The sequence below is a fragment of the Terrapene carolina genome, unplaced genomic scaffold (assembly GCF_002925995.2).
Source record: "Terrapene carolina triunguis isolate 2854851 unplaced genomic scaffold, T_m_triunguis-2.0 Scaffold66, whole genome shotgun sequence".
Classification (NCBI taxonomy): domain Eukaryota; kingdom Metazoa; phylum Chordata; order Testudines; family Emydidae; genus Terrapene; species Terrapene triunguis.
Genome location: NW_020664417.1, coordinates 23,947,027 through 23,960,766, shown reverse-complemented (window position 1 = coordinate 23,960,766; position 13,740 = coordinate 23,947,027). Strand labels below are relative to the sequence as shown.

The 13,740-nt window shown below is 43.9% G+C and overlaps 1 protein-coding gene across 1 annotated transcript in view; it reads left to right on the top strand.

The window, feature by feature from the left end:
• Positions 1-13,740, top strand: part of DCHS2 (dachsous cadherin-related 2) — a 238,094-nt gene that overhangs the window by 205,913 nt on the left and 18,441 nt on the right. The window contains exons 14-16 of the mRNA XM_024198243.3: positions 2,075-2,185; positions 11,412-11,623; positions 13,171-13,322. Coding sequence (XP_024054011.2) covers positions 2,075-2,185; positions 11,412-11,623; positions 13,171-13,322 — 475 coding nt within the window. The remainder of the gene's footprint in view (positions 1-2,074; positions 2,186-11,411; positions 11,624-13,170; positions 13,323-13,740) is intronic.

The window sequence follows — 13,740 nt, the reverse complement described above, 5'->3', positions numbered from 1 at the left end:
CAGTACCTATGCACAATGGACAGAGTAAAGTAAGTTTAGGATTATAGCTCTTTGAGATAGAGACTGCTTTTTGCTGTACATCTAGTTTTACCTCATTAGGAACCTCATCAGTTTAAGATACCAAAAGGCACTATCCAAAGTGAAAATGAACTGTATGGAAACTGCAACATTTCATTATTTAAATACAAGCCATATTACTACCCACAGTGTGGCCAAAAAGCATCAGAAACCACAGAAATGCCATTTCTTTGCCCTCTGTCAAAAAAGGTATCAACAGTCTTAACAGCATTTAAAAACAGGCTTTTGGGCTGGAAATTGGTAGACCCAGAGCAGGATTTTATTGACCCATTTATTATACCCTGAAAAACAAGGTATCAAATGGTAATACTAATGCAGCCGTTTTTTCTTGGGATTTTTTTTTTCTTGCTCCTTTCAAAAATCAGGCAGAGGATGTTGTGAGCACAGGACATAGGGACTTGACACTGGATATTTTCTTTTCCTTCAGTTAAGGATGCCATAAACAATGGTAAATGCTGGCTGCTGTATTGAATAAAAATTGTACAGTTGTGAAAATGGGACCAGCTGTCCCTGTGATCCAAAAAGGGGTCTATGTTTAATTTCTAGAAACAGTGCACTTCTCATTCTCACCTTTAGCCTTACACACATACAAATCATATTTGTATTTTCTTTTGTGATTGGTCCTACAAGTATCCTAAGTAGTGCAGAAAAGTTCATAAGCCACAGTGTGCATATTTCCCACACAAGTGTTTTTGGTTTATGTTGCCATGCTTAAGAACAAATGACTAACCAGTTAACATAACATTTCCTGAGTTTAAAAAAAAGTAATAAGTTATAAGCGTGTGATTTTTGTAATTAAAGGTAAATTATACTACTGTGATGACACAGTCCCACTCAAAATCTAGGACATTTTATATTAACAGCATGCCTCCTGTAATGTAGTAAAATAATGTACGCTTATAATGCCATTTGGAAGAGGTCAAGTTACACAGTAACCTGATTCCATGACAGTTGGTTAAAATCAATTGTCGTGAGCTAAATGGCTTCATAACTGGCTTGAGAAGAACAACCATTTGGAAATCTTAATGTTTTTTGAATTTTGTCTCAGTTTATGTTAAGCGTGATGCTTCTGATCAGGATAATATATTCCGTTTCACATTTATTTTCTCCTATTGCAAACAGCATTTTTATTTCATGCCTTTTCAGTGCTGTGTCAGATCAGTACTGTTTTTGTTGAATTTAAGATTCTTCATGAACAATAGATTGCCCCTACTTGCTTCGATGCTAACACCATACTGCATATCTTTGTGTACCCTGTTATGGCAATACAAGCTATTGTGAGTTGTATTCGGATTGTGTCTACTTAAGATTGATTGATGTATTCATTTAGAATTAAGGTGTCCACCATAACAAAACTCTGGGTTACTGTACATAAGTAAACGAAAAATAATCCCTTCCCATTGCGCAGAGATATCAGTCATGTTTAACACCCACATAAAAGCCCCTCTTCACCCACCCCTGCCCCAAAGAGTTTGTGAAAGGATGAGGGTAAAATGACCAAAGATGGAGAAACTTGAGTAGAAAGAACCTACGCCAAGCCTTGAATACAGCCAGAGATAGATTCCTGTAGACAGCCTCAGGGAGGGAGTTCCATAAATAGTGTCTCTGAAACAAGAAGGTCTAGCCGTCAAGCCAGTGAAGGTGTGCAGAGAGCAAGGATCAGGGATTGTTGACCATTAGGGTATGCTGCAAACTCCATCATTTTGCCCAGGCAGCAGAAGATTTTGGGGCGCAACAAGGGTGTTAGTTGATGGGACAATGGAGGTTGGTGGGGAAGTTCCTGTCTATTAAGTTGTGATGTGGGTGGAGTTTTGTTGAGCAGTTGTTGCTGGTTTTGTTTTTGTTGTGTGCTATTTTAAATAATGTTAGAAACACCCAGAGTGGCGGATGGGCACCTTTGCATGCATTGTTATTAATCACAGTAAATCTATAAGTAATAAAGTAAGATAAGATCTTGCAAAGTTGACTCTATTAAAAACTATTATTGCTTCTTTAGGCACCTCACTTTTGACTGTAGAAGCTTATGATCATAATTTACTGGGAAAAGGCATAAAATACAGGATATTCAGTGACGATGAAGATATTTTCTCAATACACCCCATCACAGGTAAATTAATTTATTTAATTTGTTTGAAAGGCACATTTAAGACTTTTGATATTTGAATAAACATTAAATTATATACAAAGTGTTTCCACATTGGGATTGCTTTTATACCAAAACATTCTCATTAGTTGATGTTAGTTTAAATTAAAACCCAGTAGAAGTGGGTGATAGGCAGTTAAGTGTAACAAACACCTGTTGCCACAAGAACCATTTTTATATGTCATAGATATACACATGCCTTTTGTCTACAGTTAATTTAGAATACAGGGCCTCCTCTTATCCTGGGGTAAATCATTAGTAATGTCATTGATAGCAGTGGAGTTACACACTTGTAAAACTCTTGCTAGAGGAAAATCATGCCCAAGAGTATTCCTCTTTAAAACTCTTCTGTTCTTCAAGTAGATGCAGCCATGTATCTCACTGAGGGTATGTCTACACTACGAAATTAGGTCAAATTTATAGAAGCCGGTTTTATAGAAATCGGTTGTATACAGCCGATTGTGTGTGTCCCCACATAAAATGCTCTAAGTGCATTAAGTCGGCGGACCGCGTCCACAGTACTGAGGCTAACGTCGACTTCCAGAGCGTTGCACTATGGGTAGCTATCCCACAGTTCCAGCAGTCTCCGCCGCCCATTGGAATTCTGGGTTGAGATCCCAATGCCTGAATGATGCAAAACAGTGTCGCGGGGGGTTCTGGGTACATGTCGTCAGGCCCCTCCCCCTCCGTCAGAGCAACGGCAGACAATCGATTCGCGCCTTTTTACCTGGGTTACCTGTGCAGACAACATACCACGCCAAGCATGGAGCCCGCTCAGCTCAGCTCAGCTCACCGTCACCATATGTCATCTGGGTGCCAGCAGACGTGGTACTGCATTGCTACACAGCAGCAGCTAATTGCCTTTTGGCAGTAGACGGTGCAGTATGACTGGTAGCCTTCATCGGCGATCTGGGTGCTGCAGACGTGGGGCTGGCAGACGTGGCTGCTGCATTGCTACACAGCAGCAGCCCCTTGCCTTTTGGTAGAAGATGGTGTATTACGACTGGTATCCGTCGTCGTCGTACTGCAGTGGCTGAAACTCCGTATGTCCCCCAGTCGCTGCCTTCCCAGTGACGATGATGGCTATCAGTCTTAGTACGCTATTTTCTGCCAAGCGCCCAGTATTTTCTGCCAAGCACCCAGAAGATGCCGAGGGCTATCAGTCATGCTGCACCGTCGTCTGCCAGCTTAAGATGTAAAAAATAGATTTGTTCTGTATTCATTTGCTTCCCCCTCCCTCCGTGAAATCAACGGCCAGCTAAACCCAGGGTTTTGAGTTCAGTCTTTGGGGGGGCCATTCTGTGTGACAGTTGTTTGTGTTTCTCCCTGATGCACAGCCACCTTTGTTGATTTTAATTCCCTGTACCTGTACGCCATGTCGTTACTCGCCCCTCCCTCCCTCCCTCCGTCCGTCAGATACTAGTTTCGCGCCTTTTTCAGACCAGACGCCATAGCACTGGGATCATGGAGCCCGCTCAGATCAACGCGGCAATTATGAGCACTATGAACACCACGCGCATTGCCCTGGAGTATATGCAGAGCCAGGACATGCCAAAGCAAAACCAGGACCAGCCGAGGAGGCGATTGCAGCGCGGCGACGAGAGTAATGAGGAAATTGACATGGACATAGACCTCTCACAAGGCACAGGCCCCAGCAATGTGCAAATCATGGTGTTACTGGGGCAGGTTCATGCCGTGGAACGCCGATTCTGGGCCCGGGAAACAAGCACAGACTGGTGGGACCGCATTGTGTTGCAGGTGTGGGACGATTCCCAGTGGCTGCGAAACTTTCGCATGCGTAAGGACACTTTCATGGAACTTTGTGACTTGCTTTCCCCTGCCCTGAAGCACCAGAATACCAGGATGAGAGCAGCCCTCACAGTTGAGAAGGGAGTGGCGATAGCCCTGTGGAAGCTTGCAACGCCAGACAGCTACCGGTCAGTCGGGAATCAATTTGGAGTGGGCAAATCTACTGTGGGGGCTGCTGTGATCCAAGTTGCCAGGGCAATCAAAGACCTGCTGATATCAAGGGTAGTGACTCTGGGAAACGTGCAGGCTATAGTGGATGGCTTTGCTGCAATGGGATTCCCAAAGTGTGGTGGGGCGATAGACGGAACCCATATCCCTATCTTGTCACCGGAGCACCAAGCCACCGAGTACATAAACCACAAGGGCTACTTTTCAATGCTGCTGCAAGCCCTGGTGGATCACAAGGGACGTTTCACCAACATCAACGTGGGATGGCCGGGAAAGGTACATGATGCTCGCGTCTTCAGGCACTCTGGTCTGTTTCGAAAGCTGGAGGAAGGGACTTTCTTCCTGGACCAGAAACTAACCGTTGGGGATGTTGAAATGCCTATCGTGATCCTTGGGGACCCAGCCTACCCCTTAATGCCATGGCTCATGAAGCCGTACACAGGCAGCCTGGACAGTAGTCAGGACCTGTTCAACTACAGGCTGAGCAAGTGCCGAATGTTGGTGGAATGTGCATTTGGATGTTTAAAAGCGTGCTGGCGCAGCTTACTGACTCGCTCAGACCTCAGCGAAAAGAATATCCCCATTGTTATTGCTGCTTGCTGTGCACTCCACAATATCTGTGAGAGTAAGGGGGAGACATTTATGGCGGGGTGGGAGGTTGAGGCAAATCACCTGGCCGCTGATTACGCGCAGCCAGACACCAGGGCGGTTAGAAGAGCACAGCAGGGCGCGGTGCGCATCAGAGAAGCTTTGAAAATGAGTTTTGTGACTGGCCAGGCTACGGTGTGAAACTTCTGTTTGTTTCTCCTTGATGAACCCTCCGCCCCCCTCCACCCGGTTCACTCTACTTCCCTGTAAACCAACCACCCCACCCTCCCCTCCCCCCTTCGAGCACCACTTGCAGAGGCAATAAAGTCATTGTTACTTCACATTCATGCATTCTTTATTAATTCATCACACAACTAGGGGGATAATTGCCAAGGTAGCCCGGGATGGGTGGGGGAGAAGGGAAGGAAAAGGACACACTGCAGTTTAAAACTTTAACTCTTATTGAAGGCCAGCCTTCTGATACTCGGGCAATCATCTGGGGTGGAGTGACTGGGTGGCCGGAGGCCCCCCCACCGTGTTCTTGGGCGTCTGGGTGAGGAGACTATGGAACTTGGGGAGGAGGGCTGTTGGTTACACAGGGGCTGTAGCGGCGGTCTCTGCTCCTGCTGCCTTTCCTGCAGCTCAACCATATGCTGGAGCATATCAGTTTGATGCTCCAGCAGCCGGAGCATCGACTCTTGCCTTCTGTCTGCAAGCTGACGCCACCTATCATCTTCAGCCCGCCACTTGCTCTGTTCATCCCGCGATTCAGCCCGCCACCTCTCCTCTCGTTCATATTGTGCTTTTCTGTAGTCTGACATTGACTGCCTCCACGCATTCTGTCAGCGTGGGAGGACATCTGGAGCTCCGAGAACATATCATCCCGAGTCCGCCGTTTTCTCCTTCTAATCTTCGCTAGCCTCTGTGAAGGAGAAACATTTGCAGCTGGTGGAGGAGAAGGGAGAGGTGGTTAAAAAAGACACATTTTAGAGAACAATGGGTACACTCTTTCACGTTAAATTTTGCTGTTCACATTACACAGCACATGTGCTTTCGTTACAAGGTCGCATTTATCCTCTTATATTGAGGGCCTGCCGGTTTGGTGTGAGAGATTACTCACGCAGTGCCAGGCAACAGATTTCGGCTTGCAGGCAGCCATGGTATGCCACAGTCTTTTGGCTTTTTTAACCTTCTTAACATGTGGGAATGGTTTCAAACAGTAGCGCCCTCATTTCCCATACCAAGCACCCGTTGGGTTGGCCATTTAAAATGGGTTTGCAATGTAAAAGGAGGGGCTGCGGTTTCCGGGTTAACATGCAGCACAAACCCAACTAACCCCCCTACCCCCCACACCCAATTCTCGGGGATGATCACTTCATCCCTCCCCCCCACTGCGTGGCTAACAGCGGGGAACATTTCTGTTCATCAGAACAGGAACGGGCACCTCTGAATATCCCCTTAATAAAATCGCCCCATTTCAATCAGGTGACCGTGAATGATATCACTCTCCTGAGGATAACAAAGAGCGATAAGGAATGGATGTTGTCTGCATGCCAGCAAACACCGGGACCATACGCTGCCATGCTTTGTTATGCAATGATTCCAGACTACGTGCTACTGGCCTGGCGTGGTAAAGTGTCCTACCATGGCGGACGGGATAAGGCAGCCCTCCCCAGAAACCTTTTGCAAAGGCTTTGGGAGTACATGAAGGAGAGCTTTCTGGAGATGGCCCTGGAGGATTTCCGCTCCATCCCCATACACGTTAACAGACTTTTCCAGTAGCTGTACTGGCCGCGATTGCCAGGGCAAATTAATCATTAATCATTAAACACGCTTGCTTTTAAACCATGTGTAATATTTACAAAGGTACACTCACCAGAGGTCCCTTGTGCACTCTCAGGGTCTGGGAGCACGCCTTGGGTGAGTTCAGGGGTTACTGGTTCCAGGTCCAGGGTGATAAACCTATCCTGGCTGTTGAGGAAACCGGTTTCTCCGCTTCCTTGCTGCTGTGAGCTATCTACATTATCTTCATCCTCATCTTCCTCGTACCCCGAACCCGCTTCCCTGTGTGTTTCTCCATTGAAGGAGTCAAAGCACACGGTTGGGGTAGTGGTGGCTGCTCCCCCCTAGCATGGCATGCAGCTCCGCGTAGAAGCGGCATGTTTGCGGCTCTGCCCCGGACCTTCCGTTTGCCTCTCTGGCTTTGTGGTAGGCTTGCCTTAGCTCCTTAATTTTCACGCGGCACTGCTGTGCGTCCCTGTTATGGCCTCTGTCCTTCATGGCCTTGGAGACCTTTTCTAATATTTTGCCATTTCGTTTACTGCTATGGAGTTCAGCTAGCACTGATTCATCTCCCCATATGGCGAGCAGATCCCGTACCTCCCGTTCGGTCCATGATGGAGCTCTTTTGCGATCCTAGGACTCCATCACGGTTACCTGTGCTGATGAGCTCTGCGTGGTCACCTGTGCTCTCCACGCTGGGCAAACAGGAAATGAAATTCAAACGTTCGCGGGGCTTTTCCTGTCTACCTGGTCAGTGCATCTGAGTTGAGAGTGCTGTCCAGAGCGGTCACAATGAAGCACTGTGGGATAGCTCCCGGAGGCCAATAACGTCGAATTCCGTTCACACTACCCCAAATCCGATCCGCAAAGGCCGATTTTAGCGCTAATCCCCTCGTCAGAGGTGGAGTAAAGAAACCGGTTTAAAGGGCCCTTTAGGTCGAAAGAAAGGGCTTCGTCGTGTGGACGTGTCCAGGCTTAATTCGATTTAACCCTGCTAAAGTCAACCTAAACTCGTAGTGTAGACCAGGCCTTAGGGGTGTGTGTGCCCACCGTACCAGAGCCAGAGAATTTTGCTAGCAGTACCTGTAGAGGGGTGGTCCTCGTGCCTCATGGCCATAGCCTCTCCCCTGGCTGTATGAGTTGATGCCACACCAGCCCCCCTCGGTTCCTTCTTACCTCCCATGGCTGGAGTCAGGGCTCTTAATCTTGCAATTTCTCACTATTCCTTAATGTCTTTTTCTAGTTGTTTATGTTTAGTAGTACCCTAAGGGTTAGTTAGATTTACTGTTAGTTGCATTTAATTAAGTATTCCCCTGTGATGCTTTCACCGTTGTCCATCATGTGGGCGAGCGATCCCAACAACGATCCCCAGATGCAATGCTTGCTTTGCTTGGGTAAGGCCCATGTCAAAGAGTGGTGTGAGGTTTGTAGATTGTTCACAAAACAGACTCAGGTGGCTAGGACCTTGTCCTGAAGCAGCACATTGTCAACCAAGCCATTTGGCCTGCTTCAACACCGAGGCCCTCATCAGATTGGCGATCACTCTCAGGTTCTGAGAGTGTTGCTGTTTCATGCTCTGGAGCTGCCTCTTTGAAGAGGTGGAGGAGCTGTTCCCCATCAAGTGCACTGGGGAAAAGGTTTCATAAGACCAAGTGAGACCTCTCCAGGTCTTGTGGGAACTCCTCTGCCTTCTTCAGGAGATGCTAGTGCTGATGCATGGGCTGGCACAGGTGGCTCTAACTGTTCCGTGGTAGTTCACTGGGATGTTAGAGACCCTATACTGTCATCTCCAGTTCTGGCCCCAGGGCATCCGTTGAGTCCAGTACCAATGAGGGTGATGCCAACACTGGCTGTTTGCATGCCGGCAGCATATCAGGCAGCTATGGATCACCTCTGCCTGTCTAGCTCAATCTCTCCGTTGGTCCAGGACTTTGTCAGGATTACATCATTTATAGCCCTGTGGCTGGTTGGGCTGCTGAACCTTTGTGTCCATCAGCACTGTACCCTGATGCTCCCCTTCCATAGTCTGTGGAAGCAGGACCAGTGCCAGGCTTGGTGCAAGGGACCTCCTTAGCACCAGGAAGCTCCCTGACCCTGTTGCATTCAGCACTGCCGATGTTACTGTGGTGGCTCTCACTGCCCTCCACTTTGGCACCGTCAGCTACCTATCATGCTGTCTCTTCCAACTGCACCTGTCCAGGAGCAGGAGCCAGCCTTGGTGCAGTTAACTGAATATTCTTAATCCCAGGACGATTTGGCACTGCCTGGCTCCTCTTCTCCTTCAGTACCTAAGGTTCTTCTTTGAGTGAATGTAAGAAGGAACTGAGGGGGCATGGGGTCGGCTTGGCCCTATATACTGGCGCTATGTGCGCGCAGCACCAGAGTGCACCGGCGTCAATAACTCATGGGTATTCTCCTGCAGGAACTCAGCCTGAATGCCCAGGGAAGCAACCACATGCTGCAAAAGATCCTAACAGGCCTTGAAATAAAACGATAACTAACATTTCCGTAACTGTTGTTCTTCGAGATATGTTGTGCACATCCATTCCATTGTGGGTGTGTGTGCACCCCAAGCACAGTCGCTGGAAATATTTCCCTCCATGGTATCCCAGAGATTTAATAAGACCTTTGCTGTGTATTAAATGAATACCAATTGACTATTAAAAACTTACTTTCTTATGACTAACTATGTACAAGACGTATCTACAGCTTAGTTAAACCTTAAGCATGTTTTTAATCATTAGTTATTTTATTAACATACAACTGTCTTATTTAATGTATATTAAACAAACATTTGGGAACTTTTTATAAGGCATTATTAAAATATGCTTTTATAATAAGAAATATAGAACCAGTAGCAGAACCCAGGTAAATTAGAGGATTATAGCCACCAAAATAAATTCAATAGTTTTCCACCTAGATTGCCTTCTGAAATGGTTTTATTTTGGAGTAACCATCCTGGAATGAAATGAGTGTTCAGCGCCTTTGAAAATCAAACCACTCACTTAGCCTAACTATTTAGAAGACTAACATTAATCACCCTTGTTTGAAAATCTTGGCAATAACTTTTTAGATATACACAGGGGATTTATGTGAATAGAATCAGTAAAAATTCCACTGTTTTCAATATGGGTTCTTTTTGAGTGTTATGTTTATAAAAAAAGGCAATTCACATAACAGAAGACTTCATCAAGACAGACATTGTATGCACCTTCTGAGCTAGAGGATATATCCTCCCAATATATACACACAGCTCCATCTCATACTGTCAGATGTTACACACACATACCAAGAGGACAACAGTAGTGAAAAGTTCATTGTACAATTCTCTAGGTGATTGCAGATACCTTCCTAACTAGTGCAGTGAAATACATCCACTGATCTGAAGCTACACAGAGATGACAGTGTAAACTTCAGACATATGTCAAAAGCTTACAGCAAATTATATCACCACCAGCAAATACTTCCATATACTTGATATCCCTTGTCACATTGTTGGGTGTAAATAATCACATTTATCTTGGATTAACTGTGGTTGTACTGCATGGCACTTCCGCAGTAGGAATGCAACCTGTGCCAATGTGACATTATTTCACAGGCTGTTTATTACACCCTACATCAATCATTTTGCATCATGTGGCAGTTGATGAACCAAAAGTAAAACAAAGTTTTAGTTCCACAGAGTCAGTCTATGTGCAAAGTTCCAGTTATCAATGCCCAAACACAAGTTTTTTGTTAAGAATTCCAGTAAAGAGGTAATTGGCACATTTTTACACAATTGCAATTTTATATTGCATATTTTTTTCCAATGTACAGAAAAATGATGCAGTGTTAACTGTACTGTTATTGCTGAAAACAAAGCAAGTTCTCAGGCTTTTGAAGCCTTTATGTCCCAGACCCACCTTAGACTCAGACTACTTGAATCTTGCACAGACTTTGCTTCCTTGTTTAAAAATTAAGAACCAGATTACTAATAGGCACTTAATTCCAGCCTGGCAAATCAGGAGGTTCTTCTACTTCTACTGGAAGTTCTACTGCCACAGTATTTTGACTACTCAAAAGTTTGTGTTGATACTCTTGGTAAGAATTTGGCATTATGAAAATTGTTTACAAAATTCTGATTTTGAAATTTTACTGAAATTAATGTGCAAATAATTGAAGAATTTTTTTAAATGTTTATATTTAATCTAGAATTTTGATAATTTAGTATTAATTACAGTGCAGAAGCTGTAAGCACAGAGTCTCCAAATGCAGATTATACCTGTCTTCAGGTTTAACCTGGAGGCGCTGTCTGTAGAGACTAGTGTATATATATCCCAACATGCAGTGCTTCCTCTTGATTTCAGCAGCTGTTCTTGTTGACTAGTGGTGGAATGATAGTGCACCTAGTGGCACTCAGATGGGCTTCCTTGGATAGCACAGTTTGGGTTGCTGTGTCATTTAGATTGACCCAGTCTGATGCAGATGAAGTCCATGCCTTTTAGGAAATTTCTCATGTGGCCATTGATTGGACAAAGTTTGGACACCCTGGATTTGTACCGTAAGCAGCATGAGGGAATGAAATCTACAGTGACAATGTTAGGTGATCGGAGGAAAGGAATGATTACAGTTCTGTTATAATTTCATGAACTGTTTAATAAAGCAGCCCACATCTGTGAGAAATCTCTCTCAGATCTACATTTGCAGTTTCCTCCTTCAGTTATACATATATTTTCCTTTGTATTCCTTTATTGGATATATTTTTCTTTATTGCACAGTATGTCTCCTCACTTTTACCAGTTTATTTGTCCTAAATATGTATATAACCTGTCCTCCTTTAAATTCTTTTTGGAAAATAAAACAGGTGAACTCACAGTGAAAGAGCCAAAGTTTCTTGACCATGAAGTCAAGAGTAAAGTGCATCTTGCAGTTTTGGCTGAAAATGGCTTGAATTCAGCACACTGTGGAGTGACAGTTTGGGTACAAGATGTGAACGATAATGCACCTAAATTTGAGCAAAGCTCTTACAAAACATCGGTGTGGGAAGGCCAAATCTACAATACATATGTCATGCAGGTAACGGGGAATACATAGTTACAAACCTATTTCTTCAGGTACAATTAAGAATAGCCAAACTAAGGCCACAGTCTCGCAGTGTATTCATTGGGCTTCCACTCTGTTCAAGATGCATACGCCTTCTTTAATGTTGCTGCAGCCTTGCATGGAAAGCTAAAATTTATAACAATTTTGGCTGCATTAGAGCTCAAGGTTCAGTTCAGTTTTTATCAAATTAAGCCAATATCCTTTAGCTTCTGACTCACTGTAGAAATAGAAACTAAATTCAACTTTCTTGTTGTCTTCCTCTGCTTCTAACAAAGAGCAATTCTTGCTCATGAAAGGTAGTCAGAGAATGATTATTCAAGGCTAGTTCATAGTTTCAGCATAGACAGATTCTTGCTCCCAGCAATGTCTCTAGGGTTTGTCACTTTGGAGCTGAATGGATTCATTTTATTCAGGAGTAAAATCCTCTTGTCAGATATAAGCATCTAATTTTAAATCTGCTGCTGAAAGAGAAACTCATCTCATTGTATGTGTGAAAATGCTCCTTCCTCTGAACATGTCCATTCTCCAAAAGTGATTCCAGCTGTTCATGCGCTATATCTGTGTTGGAGCAAAAGAGGGACATTATTTGGAGTAGAAAGGAGAACAGTTTTCTCCGTGCACCCCTTCCAATTTCTCCCCTTGCAAGTTAGGTCAGAATGAAGGTCATGTTAGGAACTGAAGATGTTCCTCCTCTAAGAATAAATAAATGGAATGCAACAACTGCCCCTAATGTCAAGCCACTAGGGAGATGGATGATCATACATTTGTTTAGAGAAACATATGTCTGCTAATGGAAAAAAAATGACAAAGCAATCAATGTGTCTGGAATAATCTGGATCCTGTACAGTATGTCTCATGCTCAACAGTAGGAAAAAGAACCAGTGAGGACTCTTCAAGGAGACTGGGGAAATGTTCTTTATCTTGAGAATCCTGCACTGGTATCTTTTCCTGGTGCTGAACATTGGGTATCAGCTAGTTTTATTTTCTATTTCTGCTCCTTTTCCACTATTCTTTATTTCTTTAGATTTAAACAATAATTTATAATAGCCTACAGAAAGGTGCCTTAAGCATTAATAATTATTTCATTTATTTGTAGTATAGCACTTAGGGTCCCCTGACCAGGGCTCAGTACCCCATTCTGCTAGTGACTGTACACATACATAACAGAGACTGACAATCTCCTAATAGTAACCACGCAGCAGCATAGAAATAATCAAATACACAAGAACAGATCAACTCAACCACCTCTTGCTTTATATTTTGAAATTCCAATTCTGCAGCAGAATTTTTTAATCCAAGAAAATTGAGTTGTTTTTATTTAGTAAAAATATTTCCATTCCTAGTGGGCTTGGTAACTTCCCATGGGCTAACCCACAAAATTTGCGGCCTAAATTGTCCCTTTTAATCTGTGTGGCCAAAATGCAGCTAACTGGCAGAAATACATATATGTGATGTAACACTTTGCTTTTTGAAATTGCAGTTTGTTATCTGAGATTAAGCATGAATTTTCTCCCAAACAGATTTTTGCAACTGACCTTGACAGTGGGCTAAATGGAGAAATTGAGTATTCAATTTTATCTGGTAATGAAAACGAAACATTCCTGATTGATTCAACACGTGGGATTTTAGCAACTAATGCAATCCTGAATCACGAAGACATTTCATCCTACAGGTTTTGTACAGTGTCTGCATAAAATATATATTGTTGCTAATTGTGTTTGCCTCAAGTTGATATTGCTCATGCTGTCTATCTTAGGGTTTTATACTGCTGCCCACCACTGTAGTATTGGAACACCCACCATGTAATCTCAAAAGCAGTAGCAATTGTGAATGTCATCACGGAGTCTCTGGTACTCCTCTGTTTTTGGAGTAAAAACATAACCTTGTTAAATCAGCTACAGCACACACTGACACAAAAGCACAGTAGATCTTTCAAGATACCCTGTTCATGGTGACATATGGCCATGTGTGCAGGGGCAGGAATTGAATTTTAAGATAGCTAATTCAGAATTACTCAAAAAGAACAGGAGTACTTGTGGCACCTTAGAGACTAACAAATTTATTAGAGCATAAGCTTTCATGGGCTACAA